This window comes from Grammomys surdaster, unplaced genomic scaffold (assembly GCF_004785775.1).
Source record: "Grammomys surdaster isolate TR1022 unplaced genomic scaffold, NIH_TR_1.0 67, whole genome shotgun sequence".
Taxonomy (NCBI): domain Eukaryota; kingdom Metazoa; phylum Chordata; class Mammalia; order Rodentia; family Muridae; genus Grammomys; species Grammomys surdaster.
In genome coordinates, this window is record NW_021604569.1 from 22,255,817 (window position 1) to 22,276,302 (window position 20,486).

The window sequence follows — 20,486 nt, forward strand, 5'->3', positions numbered from 1 at the left end:
ATATAGGAGGGCATGTCAGGATATAGGAGGGCATGTCAGGATATAGGGTCAGGAAAAGACTTTCTTAATAGGACTCTGGTTGCCTGGAAAATAGGACCAACAGTGAGTAAGTGGGACTTGATGAAACTGAAAAGCTTCTATACTGTAAAGGAAACCGCTCATTGCACAAAGCACTCAAAAAACTAAACACTGAGAAAATAAACCACCCAGTTTAAAAGTGGGCTATGGAACTGTACAGAGAGTTCACAGAAGAAATGAAAATGGCTGAGAAATATTTGAAAACTATTCACCACTGTCAGCCCTCAGTGAGCTGCAAATTAAGACTACTTTGAGATTTCAACTTACCCCAGTCAGACTAGCTAAGATTAAGAAATGAATAGATGGCGCTGGAGAGATGGCTCAGCAGTAAAGGGCATCTGCTTTTACAGAGGGCCTTGCGTTTAGTTTCCAGCACCTACACAGCAACTCATGTATATATGTAGGCAGCTGGGGAAAGATCTATCAGCAGCCTTACTACTCAGCTGTCAACCCCATGCGCTACAATAATGACTTGTGTGGCAAGCCATGTCCATGTGTGTGGTGGTGGCATGAATGTTGTGGTCTAACCAACTGCTTCACGGCTGGGGATGTCATCGATCCAAGGGGTGAGCCTCCAACTATTATTCTGCTAAATGGACAGAGTAACAAACTGGCCCAAAGATTGTATCTCTATATCCATAGATTAGTACAGGCCTCAAACCTCATTAGAGATGTTTCTCTATGCAGTTGATGGCTATTAATGCAGAAACTCACAACTCGTCTTAAGTGTAGCTAATAAGTATCAGTGGAGTCCTCAGGCACAAATGAGACATCTATGTTACACCATATCCCCCAAGGCTCAGGGACAACTATGGAAGGGTGGTTGGAAAGACCAGTGTAAAATAGCATCTTCTGGATATGACAGGACCATTGCAGTCATGATGATGGTTTATCAGATAGAAAATGCAGGGTTCCCATTTACAGCTGTGGTGACATTCCAAGACCTGTACAATAACAAGCCAGTCAACATTCTAGCACGGTCAGAGCATCACAAACCTGAGCTGAGGAGCCGTTGAGAGTTTATGGCTTTGGAGGGGAAGAAAAGTCATTTTCTTAAAGGGTGTGGCCCTTGGGTTAGCCGTATTCCAGGGAATGGCCCTACATCCATGAATATATGGGCAGCATAAATGAACTTGTTGAGTTATTTTAAGAAGAGAGGATGGGTGAAAGTTGAATGAAAAGCAGAAGTTAGGAGGGAAGTAAATCTGACCAAAATGCAGTTCATGCATGGATGAAATTCTTTAAGAATAAAAATGTTATACATTAGCTGGGCAGTGGTGGTGCACGACTTTAATCCCAGCACTTGGGAGGCAGAGGCAGGTGGATTTCTGAGTTTGAGGCCAGCCTGGTCTACAGAATGAGTTCCAGGACAGCCAGGACTACACAGAGAAACCCTGTCTTGAAAACAAACAAACAAACAAACAAACAAACAAAAATGCTATACATTGAAAAATCTAAAACACACATAAAACTGCATTGGCATTTCTGTACAAGTTATGTGAAGTTAATAAAATGAGATATATTGATCTAGGGCTGAGGATGTGACTGTGGAATAATATCTGCTATATTACAGAATATTCTGGCTTTCAATGACTATGCACATTAAAATAGAATTGCAGTCTTCCTAAAGGGAGGGGATGTTCTTGGAAAATGGGACTCTGTTGGTTTTATTTTTCCTCCTTACAGAGCAGTTGAAGTACTTGCACACACAAAAGGAGGTCAGATCATTGTCCCAAACTAGAAAATCTGTCTGTACATAGTAGATTTTTAAGCCTTCTCTTTGAATTAGCTTATTATGAATGTCATGACTCACACAGACAGAGTTAAATTAAGAGCATTACTGTAACTTGGGAAATGGAGGTAAGATGACCAGAAATTCAAGACCTGCCTTGGTTATGCATTGGGAGCAAAGATTACTCAATCCAACATTGCCATGACCTCTCCCAGATAAGAACATTATACAGATAAACTCAAGGCTGAAATTCCCTGCCTTTTCCATGCTACAAGTACATATTGGAAAATGCCTCAAGCATCTCAGAGCTCCTTTGTGCTTTGTGCAATTGCTATTAAATCTTATTGCAAAGATGATTTGGCCCAACTTATCTTATGAGATGCTAGCATTTCCTTGAGAAACTTGCAGTCAGGTTGTTTTTTTTTGTTTTTTGTTTGTTTGTTTGTTTGTTGGGTCCTCAAATCCTTAGGGAATCATTTCACTAAGAGTTCAGTCATGTGTATGTCCCCATATCCCCAAAGCATCAGCACAGAATTTCAAAACAAGGCACCAAAGGAGTGTGACCTTTCCAAGGATGATCACCCTACCGGAATCACTGAAACTGCATGAATAAGCAAATTTGTCAAGGTGCAAAGGCAGCTGCAGAGACAGCCGTGGATAATACTGCTATTTATAAAAGAGCTAGCATGAGTCATTACAGATTCAAACATGTTTTAACATAAAACACTAAATGGTCATCTTGGTGGCAGTTGGCTAAACTCCAGTGACCCTCTGGTCCTCCAGACAGGGACACGTGGTAACACTATTAGACACCAAGATTTATAATTTGTAAACGTGGCTATTAATGTCTTCATTTAACATTTCTGTTCCAAGTAATTCAAGAGTGAATGGCGTGGCAACATCTAGGTCAACAAAGGAGAGCTATGTGCCTGGTGTCACAGAGATTTTACAGTCAAGTGATGAGGTGCAAGGCTCAAGTGAGTGTGATGCATGCTGTCACATTTTCATAGTGCTGAATTGGCAAGTAAGGCCTTTTCTTTCTGACCATTTTCTGTGAGTCACAAATATTTATCTGAAAATATACAAAATTGGAGTGATCTAACAGATACCTATCAAACTCTCAGAAATAAGAAATTTTACTCATAACTTGTTTACCTGTCTCAAATCCCATTCTAGGGCCTTCAGTTCTGTGATCACTGTGCTGATTTCAGGGTGCTGAGTCCACTCCACACTCCCGCCACATGGCTCCTTTTCTGTTTGGAACTGTGGCTTCTTTTGTTGAAACATAAACTCAGTATTTTCTTGCTTCTCATCTTGCTTTAAGGGGAACCTGGAGTATTGAAACACATTGCAACTCATTTTGAGGAAAAGATGGTCATTATGGTTTCATTATACTACTAACAAATAATTTTGATTGATCACCTTTCCAAACAGTTGAATAAATTGACTTGAAATAAAATTTCACCACCATAAAATGTGCCAGATGTGCCCCAAAATGATTCGCATCACAAAGGAGCATCTCTGAATGTTCGCACAGTAGGGTAGCCATGACCCAAGACTGGAAGAACGAATCCAGTATCTGCTGTCTCTCACCCTGCTTGTTCTTAAACATTTCAACCACATCCCAGTGTTATTTATCTCATAGGAAGCTTGATAGTCTTTTGTGAACAATACATGATCTGGTCATTTAGTAGCAGTGCGTAGTTCTTTAACATAGAAATCTGAATCAGTTATAGATGCATGAAAGAGACATGTGGAACAAATGAACCAGTGACCTCTATTTTCTTTGTATTTCGTTTGTGTTAACAAAAAACCAGATGAGAATCTAGCTCATCCTCAGGCCTGTCATTTATGATGACCTTTTTTTGGGGGGTCCAAAGCAAAGTAAATGAGTAATTAATTAAAGAGAACAACTGTATACATTTAAAAGTAGTTGAGTTGAGAAATAATGACCCCTTCATGCTCTTTCGATAAAGCTGTAAATGAATTTTAAGCTTTTGTTTTTAATAACAAGCAAGATGTATTGATCCGAGCTTTAAAAAAGATTGCTATACTTTGAACAAGTAATGTACATGGATGTTTCCAAAATAACAAGGTCCAAATGGCATTTCTTGCAGCATTAACTATAATAAGAAAATATGAGAATGATCACAATTCTCATTCCTAAATGAATAATTAACAGCATAGCCACTCAATTCCAGTTTTGAAGATTATGAATTTATTTACTTAAAATATTCATACCCAATGAGGCAGTTACACATTCCTTAATAATTCTACACTCCACAGGACTGAAATGTTCTTCTCCTAGAACACTAGGCCATGAGCCCGCTCTTTAGAGAATCCCATAGCCTATCATGGTACAATGTGATGGTTCAAGTGTCCCTCTAAAGCTAAAATGGCATGGGGCTGGAGAAATGGCTCTGTGGTTAAAAGCATGGGCTCTTCTTGAAAGGACCTGGGTTGGATTGCCAGCACCCATAGGGAGGCTCACAGTCATCTGTAACACTAGTTCCAAGCAATTTGATGCCCTCTTCTGGCCTCTGGGGTGTTCCATGCATATGGCACACAGACACACATGTAGGCAGACACACACACACATATAAAATAAAAATAAAACATTTAAAAACCAACTAAAATACCATGCCTCAGAGCGCAGAGCTCGCCCCATGCCAGTTTCTTATGCTGTGAGCAGGATTTTGCGTCTTTAATTTCTGTCTGTTCTCTCTGCACTTCACTAGCCTTCGTTTCCACGTTTCCAGGTTTTCTTGTAAGGAGTTCACAGCAGCTATTCTTCAGCTCTAGCAGTCTTTCATCTAAGTGAGCCGTATCCCAGGGTTTCAACGGGCTACTAGAACCTGTAGGAGAGAAGACAGCACGAGAACAGATTACATGCAAGTATATCTTGTATGCAGGGACTACATTCGCACAACCAACCATTCATATGCTGAACAGTAAGCACTATGTTCCTGTAATAAAGAACACAGTGTTAAATTCTGCAGATGAAACAAATGAGTCCTTGTGTGATGGATAGTCTTGGTTGCCAACTTGACTATATCTAGAATTAACTAAAAAACAAAATGGCTGGGCACACCTGTGGGGGATTTTTTTTTCTTAATTAAAGCATTTGAAGTGGGAAGACCCAATTTCTAATCCCGATCCAGAGGTGGGAAGATTCACCTCTAATCCAGTTTTGTGGTGGGAAGATCCACCTTTAATCTGGGCTACACCTTCCTCTGGAAGTTTACATAAAGGGCCTGGAAGAAGGAAGCTCTCTAGCTCATTGCCCACGGGCACTCACTGGCAAGTCCATTCCTCTAGTGGCATTAGAGGTTACTTCTTTGGGATTCCAGCATACACTGAAGAGCAGCTGAGACATCCAGCCTCATGTATTGAACAACTACTGGATTCTTGGACCTTTCATTGGTAGGCAGCCACTGTTGGGTTAGCTGGACCACAGCCTCTAAGTCATTCTAATAAATCCCCTTTATATAAACATATTCATTCTATAGGTCTTGTTACTCTAGAGAACCCTGAATAATGTACTTGCTTTTGTCTAGTTTCAAATCTAGGGAGAAAAGACACAAGATGAGCATTCTATATTCAGGTAGATGCTGTAGGGAAGCAGTTCTATTAGAACTGATCTAAAATGAGATCCAAGCAGATTTTCCCATGGAGGAAAAAAACACACTGAGAAAAGGAGGATGAATAAATGGCCAAAATATTATTACAACTATTACAAATTATATTTATAGTTGAATTATTATATATACATTATATATAATATATACAAAATATATTTACAACTATTAAGATAAGGCTTATGAAGATAATGATCTTTGACGGAAAGAAAACAGATGAAAGGGTTTCCCAGCATCCTGTCTCCCTGTGAAGAGAGGTTGCAGGCCATCAAACATGAGGAACTGATGTGGAACCTTCTGGATTCTCTGGTGAGGAAGGTGAAGCTGGTGAGCTGAGCCTGGCAGAGGACAGAACACTGGAGGGAAGAGAACACTGTGGAAGAACACTGCAGACCTGCTGAGGCCCCTTCAACATTGCAGAGTATGGCCAAATGCTTGTGCCAGGAAGGCTTCGGTGACTGATGAGAAGGTCGGTAAAGCTTAGAGGGAACTGGAACATTGGAACAGGGCTCACAAAATGCAGAGAAGAGTCCATTCCCAGCAGACTGGCCTGATAACCCGTAAGTCAGGTATAATTGGTTAGGACAGTAGTTTTCAACCTGTGAGTCACAACCCCTTGCAAAGGGCTCACATCAGACATTTACACCACAATTAATAGCAGTAGCAAAATTACAGTTATGAAGTAGCAACAAAAATAATTTAATGGTTTTGGGGAGTTCTTCAACTCATCATGAAGAACTGTATTAAAGGGTCACAGTTTTAGGAAGGTTGAGAACCACTGGGTCAGGAAAAGGTGGTGCCTAACACTAGGGAGAACTGGAGCCTGTCAGAACAACAGGAAGGAAGGGTCAAGCTGTTTAGCATAACTTAAATGTATCTGTCTTAGTGACTTTTCTATCCCTGTGATAAAATACCGTGATCAAGGCCACTTATAAAACAAACTGTTTAATTTGGTGCTTACTTTCAGTGGGTGAGAGTCCATGACCATCATGGTGATAAGCAGGGCAGGAGGCAGGCAGACATGGTGCTGGAGCAGCAGCTTAGAGCTTACATCTTGAGACATAACCAAGAGGCAGAACAAAAGGGACACACTAGGAATGGGACAGCATGAGTCTTTCTAAACCTCCGAGCCCACCCCCAGGGACACACCTCCTCCAACAAGGCCACACCTGCTAATCCTTCCAAAACAGTTCCAACTGTGGATGGGTACAAAGTATTCAAATCTACAAGCCTGAGAGGGCCATTTTTTTTTTTTTTTTGGTTTTTCGAGACAGGGTTTCTCTGTGTAGCCCTGGCTGTCCTGGAACTCACTCTGTAGACCAGGCTGGCCTCGAACTCAGAAATCTGCCTGCCTCTGCCTCCCAAGTGCTGGGATTAAAGGCATACACCACCACCGCCCTGCTTCTTTTTTCTTTTTTTTTTTCTTTTTTTCTTTTTTTTTTGAGAGGGCCGTTCATATCCAAACTACCACATTACATTTCCTGGACTCCATAGGTTCATGGCCATATCATAATGCAAAAGTCTCCATAGTTTTTCAGAAAGGTCCTGCCACTGGGGTCAGAGGAGACTAGAAGCTGTTAGAAGAATAGCAAGGAAGGGTAAAACTGTTTATTGTGACTTAAATATATCCCATATTACAATTCAAAGAGAAGTAGACTCATCAGAGCTAACTTTTTAAAAATTAAATTTTACTCCAACATATCATCAGGAATCCAAATCAATAGCACAATGGTGGACAGATTTAACTACAGCTAACCCTTCAACAAGGCATGTTTAAACATGCCGGTCTGTGGTTGAATATGCTTGGCCCATTGGAAGTGACACTATTAGGAGGTGTGGCCTTGTTTGAGGAGGTTCATCACTGTTGGGGGTGGCCTTTGAGGTCCTATGCTCAAGTCCCACCCAGTGTGGAAGAGAGCCTCCTCCTAGCTGCTTATAGAAGACAGTATCTCCTTCTGGATCAAGATGTAAAATTGTCAGTGTCTCCAGCACCATCTCTGCCTGCCTGCTGCCATGCTTCCTGCCATGATGATAATGGACTGAACCTCTGAAACTGTAAGCCAGCCCCAGTTAAATGTTTTCCTTCATAAGAGTTACCTTGGTCATGGAATCTCTTCACAGCAATGGAAACCCTAAGACATATATACTGTGTTTTAAAAAATTTTTTTGAAAGGGGATAACATCTAAATGTAAATAAATAAAATATCCAAAAAAAATTGTTTTGAGCTTTCGAATAGTCCAAAAAATTTATAGAACCACGTGCTAGAGGACTACTGAAAAAACATAAGATGGATGTCACGAATGTATAAAACATACATACAAAATGCCTAATTTATAATCTGTTAACAAAAGAGAACATAGAAGGCCATAACAAGTAGTTTATCAGAGCTATGAACACACTTCTATCCCTAAGTGGTTGACCTGAAGTCATATATACTAAGGTTAAAAAAAAAAAGTTCTACAGCTGCATTGCTGCAGCAACCCCAAGATTACCTCTTCTCCTGCTAGAAGCCCCAATGGAAGGGTATTTGTTCAGCCACACCATGGATGGAATGCCAGCTATCTCTAGGAGATGAGCCTGTCTCTGGCCATTTGTGTTTTCACTGAGAATTCCTTTCAACAACAGTTCCCTAGCAGTTCTGTTGTAGAAGTCAAAGATGCTTCTAAATCTTGGATTGTCAGTGACTGTCACTCCCATGCCCAGTAAAATGTTATCGGAGAGTCAATAGCCCCTCAGTAAGTATACGGAATGGACATGAGTGAGAACCAGGTGAATGACAGATTGTCTGCCTGAATAAAAAAGTAAGCTCTGATGACACCCAGCAGCGGCGGCAGCAGCAGCAGCAGCAGCAGCAGCAGCCTCCGCTGCCTGTAGAGATTGCTCAGGGGTTCAGAGCACTGGCTGATTTTGCAGAAGACTCAAGTTGGATCACAGCACCCACATAGTGACTCACAACCTCCTGTAACTTCAGTTTCAGGGGATCTGATGCCCTCTTCTGGCCTCTCCTAGCACTGCATGCACATGGTGAACATGTATACATACATATGCATGAAATACATTGAAAAAATTCAGTTTAATTCTTAAGTGGCAGGGTCATTGTACTCTTGAGCTCACATCAGCTCTGGCTATCTGCATATGAACAAGACCATGGCAGTCAACATCCCAGCATGGACCGCAGAGGGACCATCATCCTGCCCAGTTTGTGTGTCTAGTGACACTTTACAAATACAAGACACAAAATTTGACCACAGAGCCCAAAGACATTCACTGACAACACCTGAAATTCTAAGCCCACTTATTCAGTAAGGGATGGAGCAGACAGTCAGTGAGACAGTGGGAAGAATTAGCATGCTTCAATATGCTAATACACATGCTTAGATCAGAAGTAAACCATCATAGGATTATTACGTGAAAACAACTTAAGCAATGAAAAATATGTTTCACAACAATTAAGAAATCAAATTGAAATTTAATGATTAAGATTTAGTAAATGTTGGCAAAAGTACCAAAACAACTCTGGCCTAACGTGTGATCAGTTTCTGTTCTCAACTTTATACAACCTAAAGTCACCTGGGAGGAGAAACCCCAGCAGAGCAATCAGCTTGGTCTGTGGGCATTCTGTGGGGCATGGCCTTGATTGTTACTCGATGCAGGAAGGCATAGTCTACTGTGGGTCTTGTCATCACAGGCTGTGTAAGAAAGGCCAGCTGAGCATGAGCCAGCGAGCGAACCAGGAACATTGTTCTTCCATGGATCCTGACTTGTCTCAGTGTCATGTTGTGACCTAGAAGTGTGAACTGAAATTGTTGGGAACAGTCAAAAGAAACGTATCCTGAGTACAACTATTTCATTTTCAGACTCCGTTTAATCACAGGGAGAAACTAAATTCAAGGTTCCAGGCACTCGGGGAGCTGGGGACTTCCCAACAGCTGAACAGCATCCGTTACAAGGAACTAAGCGTCTGAGAGCAGACACCTCAGGGACAACTTCTCCATCTTGCTGGCAGAGTCAAACAAGTACATGTTCCCAGGCCCGAGACTCCACTGTCCTGATTGGGGAAAACTCTCTCGCTCAACCCCTTATGTCACAATATGATTGGACAATGCTACAGTGCACGTCCCATCCCACTCTGTGGTCTCATCCTTTAAATCTGCTGTGCAATTTCTCTTCATGGCTGTAGATCTGCTCCCGAGTCTGTTTGGTGGCATCAGCAGCAGCTTGATTACAATAACTTTTTGCTGTCTTCATTGACCTGGTATTTGAGTTATGTTAAATTTAAGAGGATCTCATAACAAAACAAACCCAGGTTGCTTTGATTTGCATGGATTATCACAGTGACAGAAAAGGGAACTAGAATGCTTGGTGACACAGGTCCATAATCCCAGCTACACAAGAAGCTGAGGCAGGAGTATCAAAAGCCATTTCATACCTAAGCCACACTAGGAGTTCAAGGTCATCCTAGGAACTAACCAAGACTCTCTCTAAGTAACAAAGAAACCAGAGAGCTTGAGATACAGCTCAGTGGTACTTCCTGCACCTGGCATGCACAGGGGCCGATATTTAATCCCCAGAATTGTTCCACGGGCAAACACACAAACATTATACAAATAGAAAATAAACATAGGAAGAAGCTTAATAGTATGTTAAAAATAACCTTCAGGATCAGGAACGGGTTGCCTCTTTTCGAGTTGATGGCCAGTGGGCCATGTTATACTCTATTGCCAATACTCTTGGTTACCCCTAGAGCTTGACGTTGAAACAGTAAATGGAAGCCTCCTCCCTATTGGCCAGCTTTCATGGTGCTAGAAGGTGCTATGTATGCTACTGGAGGAGAGAAGTGGTCATTAGCTTCACCCAGCTGTGAACCCTGTAACCTGCAGACAGACTAGTGCCTGACAAGACACACCCACTGGTGAAACAGTGCCACAAATGTCATAGGGTTAGACAACCATTTTCTGATTAGATCTAAAGTCAGAACTGTGAAATGAAATCCATACCTGGCACTGTTAAAGGGGCCAAGAATCTGTGGGTAGATGGGTCATAGGCCTTAGGGAAGAACCTCACACTATCATTCTGCTAAATGGACATAGCTTTAAAATGACTCCTAACGACTTCCTGGAATACACATAAATCAGATCATCTCTCAGCCATCATCAGAGAAGCTTCTCCTCGCAGCGGATGGCGGTTAGTACAGACTCTCAAATAGCCAACGTGTGGAGAACAAGACACTGTAGAATGCTCAGCCCCAAGTGGGACACATATCTCACCCCTCTCCCAGGGCTCACTGCTCTGGGAGGAAGAGGTTGTGGATAACATCAAGGCAACACCATTTTCCAGACACAGCAGGGCAGTTACACATACAAAGCCATAGTGGTTGACACAGATCTGTACAAGTTCAAGCTAGAAAAAAAAATCAGAAGTGGGGAGGTGGGCATACAATCCCACTACGTGCTCAGGAGCGACTGGCATTTGATAGCAGTGGGGACAGAAAAGAGTCAGGTTTTATGGAGGGACCCCTGATAGGTTGTCTACATTCCAGGGCAGGACCCACTCCCAAGACTAATGGGGCAATGCATTGGACTCCATGAAGTATTGGGGGGAAACTCAAAGCTGGGGGGGGGATGAAGGGAGGGTGGTTATGGGAGGAGCTGGGGGAGGGTGGGTAATATGATCAACATATGTCATATGAAATTCTCAAAGAATTGTGAAAAATATTGTGTTTTAAAAAAGACACAGTAGCCACCGGGCAAAAGACACAGAGACACCGGGCATCGTCCTCATGACGGGAGTGGAAACGATGCAGGTACTTTGCAAAATGAACTGGCAGCTTCTTAGTGGGGGCTATAAGACAGCTGAGGAAATGTCTGTGGAGGAAAGATACCCATTGATACCCATGTTGACGATGGTGGCAAATATGTGTTTAAGCATGCAGACACCTAGGCACGGGACACACTTTGCATACGTGTAATTTATTTTGGTCAAGAAGACCTCAGCAGAGTTACTGAAAACACAAGGTTCTGTTACAATATCATATGCTGAAGGCGTAGTGGGCAGAAGAGGGACCCATGAAAAGCTAGAGGATCTAGGGAGAGTGAGCGTTTAGCAGTGAGAAGTGACACCTGGGACAATTCTGAAAATAGACCGACCCATTCTAGTGACAGAGTGGATCAAGGTTTGAGGAGGTAGAGTTCTTTTTAAGATTATGACAGCAAGATGCCTCTCACACTGGGATCAGCAGGAGTCCGCAAAGCTTGTTGGCAGGGAGTTTGAAGTGGTTCTCTGTCTAGTATGGTATCAAGGACATCTCTTGTGGGCCCAGAACCTGAACACTTCACCGTTCTGTGACTCAAGGCTGAGGGATGCAAACATGGGGCCCACATGCAGCAGAGGCCCCCTGCTCACAGAGCCCTGTTCATGCCCTTCCAAGGTGCTCTACTTGGCAGCAGATGGACTCATGCATGGCAAGAGCGGGGCAACTCACCCCGGCCTGCGGCTGTCGCACAAGGCTCGCTTCCACGGCTAGCTTCTTCCATTTCATTTACTTGGGTTTCCATCTGTAAAATAGCACTATTTCAAAACATCCCCCCAAATTTATATAGCATGTAGTAAATGCACAGAAGTGGTGGTTTAAAACTCAAATGTATAAGCAGAAATGTGCAGAATTCTATGATTACGTCAGATGGTACCCTGGTTAACATCTCCTGTTTATTAATAATTAGTTTTGAGACAAGGTTTCATTATGTAGTTCTAGCTGGCCTAGAACTTGCTATGAGACCACATTGGCCTTGTAAAGATCTGCCTGCCTCTGGGATTAAAGGTATGTGCCACCCAGACCTAGCCCTTATGTCTCCTGTTTCTTAATTTCTTCTTCAAAATGTGCTCTTTTTACAAGTCTTTTTCCCTTACCTCTGTAATACATTTCAGTGGATACATCATATTGTGTTTGACAAAAATATCTTAGATAATGTTTTGATACTTTTTATTGATTACTAAGAGTAGTATTAATAGTTGCTTGCAGTTATATTTAAATTAAAAATATTTAGTATTGTACGTAATAGTAAAGCTGCCCCGCTGTGCATGTGGAGTGTAGTCTCTCCTGACCCCTTTGCATGGGTTCAGGGATCTAATGTGGTCACCTGGCTTTTGGCAAACATGCTCACTCGCTGAGCCACCTCACCAGCCCCAGAGAGTTATTTAAAAAAAAAAAACACCAAAACGTCAACTTAAGTACCCTTTTTACTTTGGCTTTTGGAGACAGGGTTTCTCTGTTTAGCCCTGGCTGTCCTGGAATTAGCTTTGTAGACCAGGCTGGCCTCAAACTCACAAAAATCCTCTGGCCTCTGCCTCCCGAGAGCTGGGACTAAAGGCCTGTGCCACCATGTCTGGCTGACTTAAATATTTATTACAAGTTAGGAGTAAGAATAAATAACTGAAACCTGACAGGGAAAATTATTTCTCGTCATCTGGGTAACGGGCAAAAGGCAAGCTCTGGCTACCCTGCATCTGATGCTCCCCTTTGCTGCCACTCAGGTTTCAGTTCCTGTCCTGTTGTCGTTAGATGGAAAGCAATTTCAGAGGAGAGGGTGAGCCTGCCTACCTTTACCTCACCTGTCTATCAGCTGTCCCATAGAGCTGGTGAACAAGCGTTTTGACTCTTGGCCATCCCTGTTTGTGGATCCCCGGGCATCAGTGTTGGTAACTGAAGTTCTGACAGAATGGACTTTGGCACAGGGGTGGGGCGAGCTGGGGTGGGGCAGGGCGGGGTACGGTGGGCGGGGTTACCAACTTCAGGTCTTATTTGACTTTCCTCACTCTCTTCCTCGCCTTCCTCTCTTCTCGGGTGGAGGAGGCCCCTGAAGAACCATGCCTACAGCCCAGCTGCACACTTGGTCTCGCTGTTTAGCTTGTTCTTCTGTACTCTGATGGTTCTCTACCCCACTTATCCCTAACTCCTGCAGAGCGCCGCGGGCTGGGATGCTGTGGTGGATGCCCATAGGGTCACCAGACTCATTAACTCCTGCACCGCGGGCTGGGATGCTGTAGTGGATGCCCACAGGGTCACCAGACTTAGAAATGGGAAACCTGCAAAGCTTTGCCTGACTTTGGGCCTTTTTGTTCAGCTGACTTTGGGAATATTTGTCAACTCTTCATATCCACTCCCCCACCTCCTGCTCATGACTCCACTAATTTTTCGGATGAATGAAGGAGCCTGGGACTTGGCCATGTCTAGCACAGGTAAGAGCTGCTATGTATTCACTGTGTACCCCTTCCTGCCTCAGTATCAGACTCCACAGTGTCCATCACCTTTAGGGAGAAGTGACTGCCTGGCACATGAATACTTTGCCCTTTGTTATTCTTCTGGATGAAACTCTTGTTTTCTCACAGCAAAACCAAAAGTCTTTCTTGCTATGTTTGTAGGACAGACACTACTCATGTGAAGACTGTCAGGCTGGACTTCCTACCCGATACCCACGGTGCCAGGCTTGGATTGGGCAGTACCAGGGATGGGCAGTGGAGGTTACAGGTTTACTTCCTCGCTGCAGGGTTATGGAGATGCTGGAGGCAGCTGTGGTAGCTACAGATTCTCCTGGTGAGATGTCACTTGGCCTGTGGCCCAGATTCCCTGGGCTCTGCTTCACTCCTACAACCAAACTCCATTTCTGGTTCCTCATTTACGGTACCTTGTGCTTTTCTTTAGCATCTCTCTTTGTCAGCCTTAAAAAAATAAAATAAAATCTTTTCAGGCAAATGTTAAGTATATAAAATGCAAACGGTGTCTTCTTATATAACATCTCTATAGTTGTAATTTACTTCACATGTCCATGTTAACTAATTTAAAATACAATCATTTCCTATAAAGTGGATTCAATTATAAACAAAAGATAAATGTAATGGACAGAGAGTAACAGTACTTGTGGTAGTTAATTCTAATTATCAACTTGATTCAACCAAGAATCAGCTGAGAAGAAAAATCTCAATCAGGGATTTCTAGATCAGGTGGCCTGAGATAATGTTCATAGCATCCAGTCTTGATTATGCATTAAATGATGTGGGAAGACTTAGCCTATGTTGGGTGGCACCATTCCCTATGCAGTGGGTCCTGGACTACTCTGTGTGTGTGTGTGTGTGTGTGTTATATAAAATACAGTAGCATTCTATTTCTGATTCATTTTAGTATGAACTCCATTCTCTTTCTCTCTCTCTCTCTCTCTCTCTCTCTCTCTCTCTCTCTCTCTCTCTCTTTATGTGTGTGTGTCTGTGCCTGTCTCTCTGTGTATACAAGCTCAAGTGACAGTTTACCTTTAGCCTGACATAATGTATCAAGATCTCAAATACTTTGTCATACAAACATTTCAATTGTATTCCCTCACTGTTTCCTACACTGGATTCTTTTCATCCTCATGTAAATATCTTCTAAAAAGTTTCATTTTAAAAGGAAAAATTGCTTGTAAATTTCACATCCTTTACTAGTTGCCACCCATTTGTAAGTTGCTTTTCTGAGAAAAAAAATCTCCAAGGACTGGTCTATCCTCCACACTGTCTGGTTTCACTGCTGAAATCCCTGCTTGTTGTAGTCATGCGCCTGCATCTTCGTCTGCCAGCAGTGCTGGCAGGGTGCGCCTTGTTTGGAACACAGATGACTCCAATCTGCTTTGTTTCATAAAAGGTAATTCCTGTTAGCAATCCTTCACAGGAAAGAAAGACTTCACAGTTTTTACCTTCTTTCAACCTGATCCATATTGGTGAGAAGGTGGCCATCCTTCATCAGTAGTGGATCAACAGCTTCTGGAGGGGACTTCTCAAATACCGGTGTGACCACAGGCTCCTGAGGGGCCCATGCTACCCTCTCACTCTCCTTCGCTTCCTTTATACTCGAGTCAGGAACACACCTTTGAAAAATTCACAAATACCAACATTGTCTCGTACATCAGTGGATAAAGGCTAAACAGCAGTTTGATAACATTTCGGCTCTTCTCCACCTAAATCTACTTAATAGTTGCAAAACATTGTAAAGTCCCAGGTAAGGAAGGGAAAGTCAGATTCATTCTTCAACTAGGCAAGTACAAGATTGTGAGTTTGTGGACCAAGAGTTGAGTCTGAGCATGTGCAAACCATGTCAGACAAGATCCAACAAAACACAACAGCTCATCAGGCAAAACCTGGGGGAAACCTGTTATGAGGACCACTCATTGGAGAGATGGCTCAGCAGGTAAGACTACTGGTTACTTTTGCATAGGACCCAAGCTTGATTCCCAGCACCCACATGGTGGCTCACAAGCATCTGTAACTTCAGCTCCCTCTTCTGGTTCCCTTGGGCACTGCACACACATGGCACACATATACATACAGGGAGAACACTCACACACATAAGATAAATACACAAATTAAAAAAACAAATTCTAATTGATTTTGTTATCCTACATTTAATTTTAAGTATTTATAATATTATTACAAATATGTGTATGAAACATGCATGTGCAAGTGTGTGCACACATTATGAGTGTGTGAAGGTCAGAGGGCAAATTCATGGCCTTGGTTTCCACTTTCCACCTTTATGCGGGCTTCAGGATGGAACCTTGGTCATCAGGTTGCCTGGAAAACACTCTAACCCACTGGGCCATCTTGTTGGCCTTTAATTTTAATAAAATGCAAGTCAACTTTGGATTTTATTTAACACAATTTGCCATAATTGCAACTATCATAAGTACCAGCCAAAGAATAATGAATCAGAACTACAACGTTGAATTTTCTATGAGAAAGAGGGTTAATATAAGGAATATGGACTGCCTCGCGGTGGTGGTGCATGTCTTTAATCCCAGCACTTGGGAGGCAGAGGCAGGTGGATTTCTGAGTTCGAGGCCAGCCTGGTCTACAGAGTGAGTTCCAGGACAGCCAGGGCTACACAGAGAAACGCTGTCTCGAAACAAAACAAAACAAAACAAAACAAAACGAATATGGACTACTAAATGCCAGAACAATTAATTCAAAACTCACATATCTGCAAATTTAGATTGTAAGAACTGATCAAAATGAACCATTTTAAAAAACATTACTAGTCAAATGCTTAAAACAACACCAGCAATATGTCACAAAGCATTTGCTGTTTACTAATATAATAAATGCTTATTGAGAAGTCATTTACTGTATAATATCCCCATCTATACCTACTGTGCTAGTAGCTGCAGGAAGTGGTTCTAAAGTGGGTAAAATCTGTAATGTCAATCAAAAAGCCAACAGCTCAAATATAAAGATGCCAAAAGAGGAAAACTCAAGCAGGAAGATGAATGTTATGCACGGGGTTGGAGGTGTGCTGGCAGGAGTGTCAGGGTGGACAGAGGCCTTTCCAGGAAGTGCTGGAGCTGTAGCACAGTTGCTAGAGAGTACTTACTTAGCGTGCACAAACCCAACTCAATCCTCAAAATTTCAACACGGCCTGTGTTTGTAATCCTAGTCTTGGCTACATGTGACCAGCTTCAGAGAGGCAGAGAGGCAGAGAGGGAGAGAGAGAGAGAGAGAGAGAGAGAGAGAGAGAGAGAGAGAGAGAGGTAATGGACCTTCATGTTTTAGAACAATAGCAAAATACCCGAACCCAGCAGCTGAAAGGGAGTGGTGAGGTAGTTGAGAACATAAAGTAACAAAGGAGATGAAAAGACAGCACAGAACCCATGAGGCAGAATAGTTTCTTCCAAGAGACGAACAATACTGATATTGACAAGCCATCAGCAAACTTTGTAGAAATAGGCAGAAAACTCAACTTCCTTTTTTTTTTCTTTTTTTTTCTCGAAACTCAAACTCTTAAAAGTAGAGATGATAAAAAGTAACACTGCAATAGATACCAATAAAACACAGGCTGATTAGCAAATGCTTTGGAAATCTATATTGCTGAAAATCCAGAAGAGATGCACACCCCTGGACCACATGACCTACCAACATTAAGTCAAGACCACAGACAGACTGACAGTGAGGAAAGAGGCTGATGGGGCTCTTGAGGAGTCTCTTGGCAGGTGGTCACTCAGGGGCCAGACCAGTGTAGACTCCAGCAAGCCCGAGCTGAGGTCTGGGGATATGCAGGGTGTGTCTAGAGGTCAGTCCTGACTTCTGGGGAGGTAGTGGATCCCAGGCTGACCCCAGGAGTCTGGAGTGTGGGCTCCAGGTTCAGATCTTGGGCCTCAGGTTAAAGCTATGAAATGAGGAAGGTAGAACACAGGCCTAATGATGTCAGCAATGGTGTTCCAGTGAATGGACAGAGTGCGGATTTTAGTTAACAGTTCTGGCAACCACTGTAAAAATTGCATTTAAATCTGAGAAAAATACTCAGAAACAAAACAAAAAACAAAACAGAATCTCTCAGCACTGGGAAGGACAGGGCTGGGCTGAATCCCTGCATAATCTACCAAATTCAAATAAGGACTAGCACGGTGACCTTATACTGTCCCTAGAAAACTAGTGGTGACACATCATCTTCTTATTATTGGTCATATTATCCTGACATCAAAATCAGAGAAAAAAAATAAAATATGCAAATGAATAAACAATCAAAATTGTCAATTTTGCTGCTGACACAAAAATTCTCAAAAAGTCCTTGAAAAACAAAATCAACAACATATTGAAATATCATACACAGTTATCAAGTTAGTTTAATTTTAGCTGTGCAAGGATAGTTAAAAATACATGTCTTGCCAGGCAGTGGAGGCGCACACCTTTAATCCCAGCACTTGGGAGGCAGAGGCAGGCAGATCTCTGAGTTCAAGGCCAGCCTGGTCTACAGAGTGAGTTCCAGGACAGCCAGGGCTATACAGAGAAACCCTGTCTCAGAAAAACCAAAAAATAAAAAATAAAAAAATAAAAATAAACCCATGTCTTAATTTGAATTTTATTGCTGTGAAGAGACACCATGACCAAGGCAACTCTTATAAAGGGCAACATTTAATCAGTTTGGCTTACAGGTTCAAAGGTTTAGTCCATTATCATCATGGCCAGGAGCATGGCAGCATGCAGGTAGACATGGGGCTAGTGAAGGAGTTGAGGGTTCTATATCTTGATCTGCAGACAGCAGGAGATTATGCACCATACTGGGTGTAGCTTGAACATAGGAAACCTCAAATCCCACCCCAACAGTGACACACTTCTCTCAACAAGGGCACACCTACTGTAGTAAGGCCACACCTCCTAATAGGTGCCTCTCCCTGTGAGCCAAGCATTCAAACACATGAGTTGATGGTGGTGGCAGTGGTGGGGTATTCCTATTCAAAACACATACACAAAATAAAAAGTGACATACATCCCAAGATACCCAGAAATCATCTGATCACCTCACTAGATGCAGCCATTTGTTAAAGTTCAGCATGCCTCATGGTAAAGTCCTGAAAGAGCATACCTTAATATAAAAGACTGCATTTGAGCAACCTATAGCCAACATTATACAAAACGGAGAAAATTTTAGTGCATTTCCCTATATCCAGAAACTGTTTTATTTAACATAATGCTTGAAATTTAGACAGAATACTGTAGCAAGCCAAAGACATACAGGGCTACAGACAGGAGAAGAGGAGGTCAAATCATTTCAATTTGCAGACTAAGTGGTTGTGGTTGTCCACTAAAAGGTTTTTACTACACCAGAAACTTTTTTGATATGAGAGTATTTTTAAAAAGTATCAGGATATAAAATCAACATATAAAAATCAATGGCTTTCCAATATACCAGTAACTGAACATGCTGAAAAAGAAATCAGAAAAAAAAAAACCCAAACCATTCTCAATGGCCTCAGAAGATGCACATCCTTTCAGTCAATGTGTATTTTATGTGTGTTTCGTTTTATGTGTATGAGTGTTTTTGCCTGCATGTTTGTCTGTGCACCACTTGCATGCATGGTGACTGCATATGCCAGGGTGTTGGGTGAAGTTACAGGTGGTTGTCATTGTGTAGGCGCTGGGAATTGAACCTGGGTCCAGTGCACGAGCAGCCAGTGTCCTTAGTTGCTGAGCCATCTCTCCAGCCCAGAGCTCGTTACACAATATAGTATTTAGTGGGCATGACATTGTAAATAAATTCTGATTGGTAAGTCCACTCTCTCTGGACTTACAACTATCCTAGCATAAGTACCTGTACATTCTATATGGATATATAAACTGTTTACACAAACATTTTAATATATGTGTTTTTGTGTTCACATATTGACTATGTATTCACCTATTGCATATAATATGTAATAAATGTCCTTAATGTCTTCTAAGTGTTTTCATGTTTTCCTGTCCAAGAAAGACCCAGCTCTAGAAATGAAGACTTTAGCTTCAAAGGATGACACCAAAGCAAATGTTGATACGTGCTACTCAATTACCCACAACTACCTTGCTCAGCCATATTCTTAAACAAGAGCGTCCTGGAGGGACCATCGATTTACATTAATCAATTCTTATTCTTTCTAAAGAAAATATTTATCAATTTAATTGGATTAATATATATTAAATTATTTGTGTCCTTCTGATAACCATGCAGACACCTGACTAGTCCTAGCAGAAGTCTACAGTTTATTAGTCCAAATCAGGGTTAGTGTTTGGAACAGAAGAGCGACTGACTTTAAACTATTTCTGCAATCTTACCTAGCAAGCTCATGTTTCTTCTCAGCAGGAAACAGCTTCCCAGTCCTTCCGCCTTTCCTTTTGAAACTCAACTGGTTGTCATTACACTTGGTGACCATGAGACAGTTCTCTGAGACTTCTGATTCCAGACTCAGCTGCTTCTTGCTGATTTCTTCAACCTTTGATGAAAGTTTGAGGCAAGGGTGAGTGTTACTGCTCAGGAAAAGTGTTACTGTTCTCCTCACTTGCCATTGATGTCCACTACGTGATTTAGCGTGGGTCGTGTAGGGGTGGAGCAGTGGCACGGGGTGAAGAGCAGTCACGAGCCCATGCACATGGCAGCTCACAACGTTCACAACTCTAGTCCCAGGGGATCCAGCACTCTCCTGTCCTCTGAGGGCACCTCAAGCACATGTCACGCACATGCATACATTCAGGCAAAATATTCATAAAGAAA

At 42.2% G+C, this 20,486-nt stretch overlaps 1 protein-coding gene across 1 annotated transcript in view; it reads right to left on the reverse strand.

The window, feature by feature from the left end:
• Positions 1-20,486, reverse strand: part of LOC114630727 (ankyrin repeat domain-containing protein 36C-like) — a gene marked incomplete at its 5' end in the record, with an annotated part of 109,288 nt that overhangs the window by 23,838 nt on the left and 64,964 nt on the right. The window contains 7 exon segments of the mRNA XM_028779014.1: positions 2,966-3,140; positions 4,455-4,665; positions 11,931-12,003; positions 14,131-14,164; positions 15,169-15,339; positions 20,051-20,085; positions 20,146-20,208. Of these exon segments, the coding sequence (XP_028634847.1) occupies positions 2,966-3,140; positions 4,455-4,665; positions 11,931-12,003; positions 14,131-14,164; positions 15,169-15,339; positions 20,051-20,085; positions 20,146-20,208 (762 nt within the window).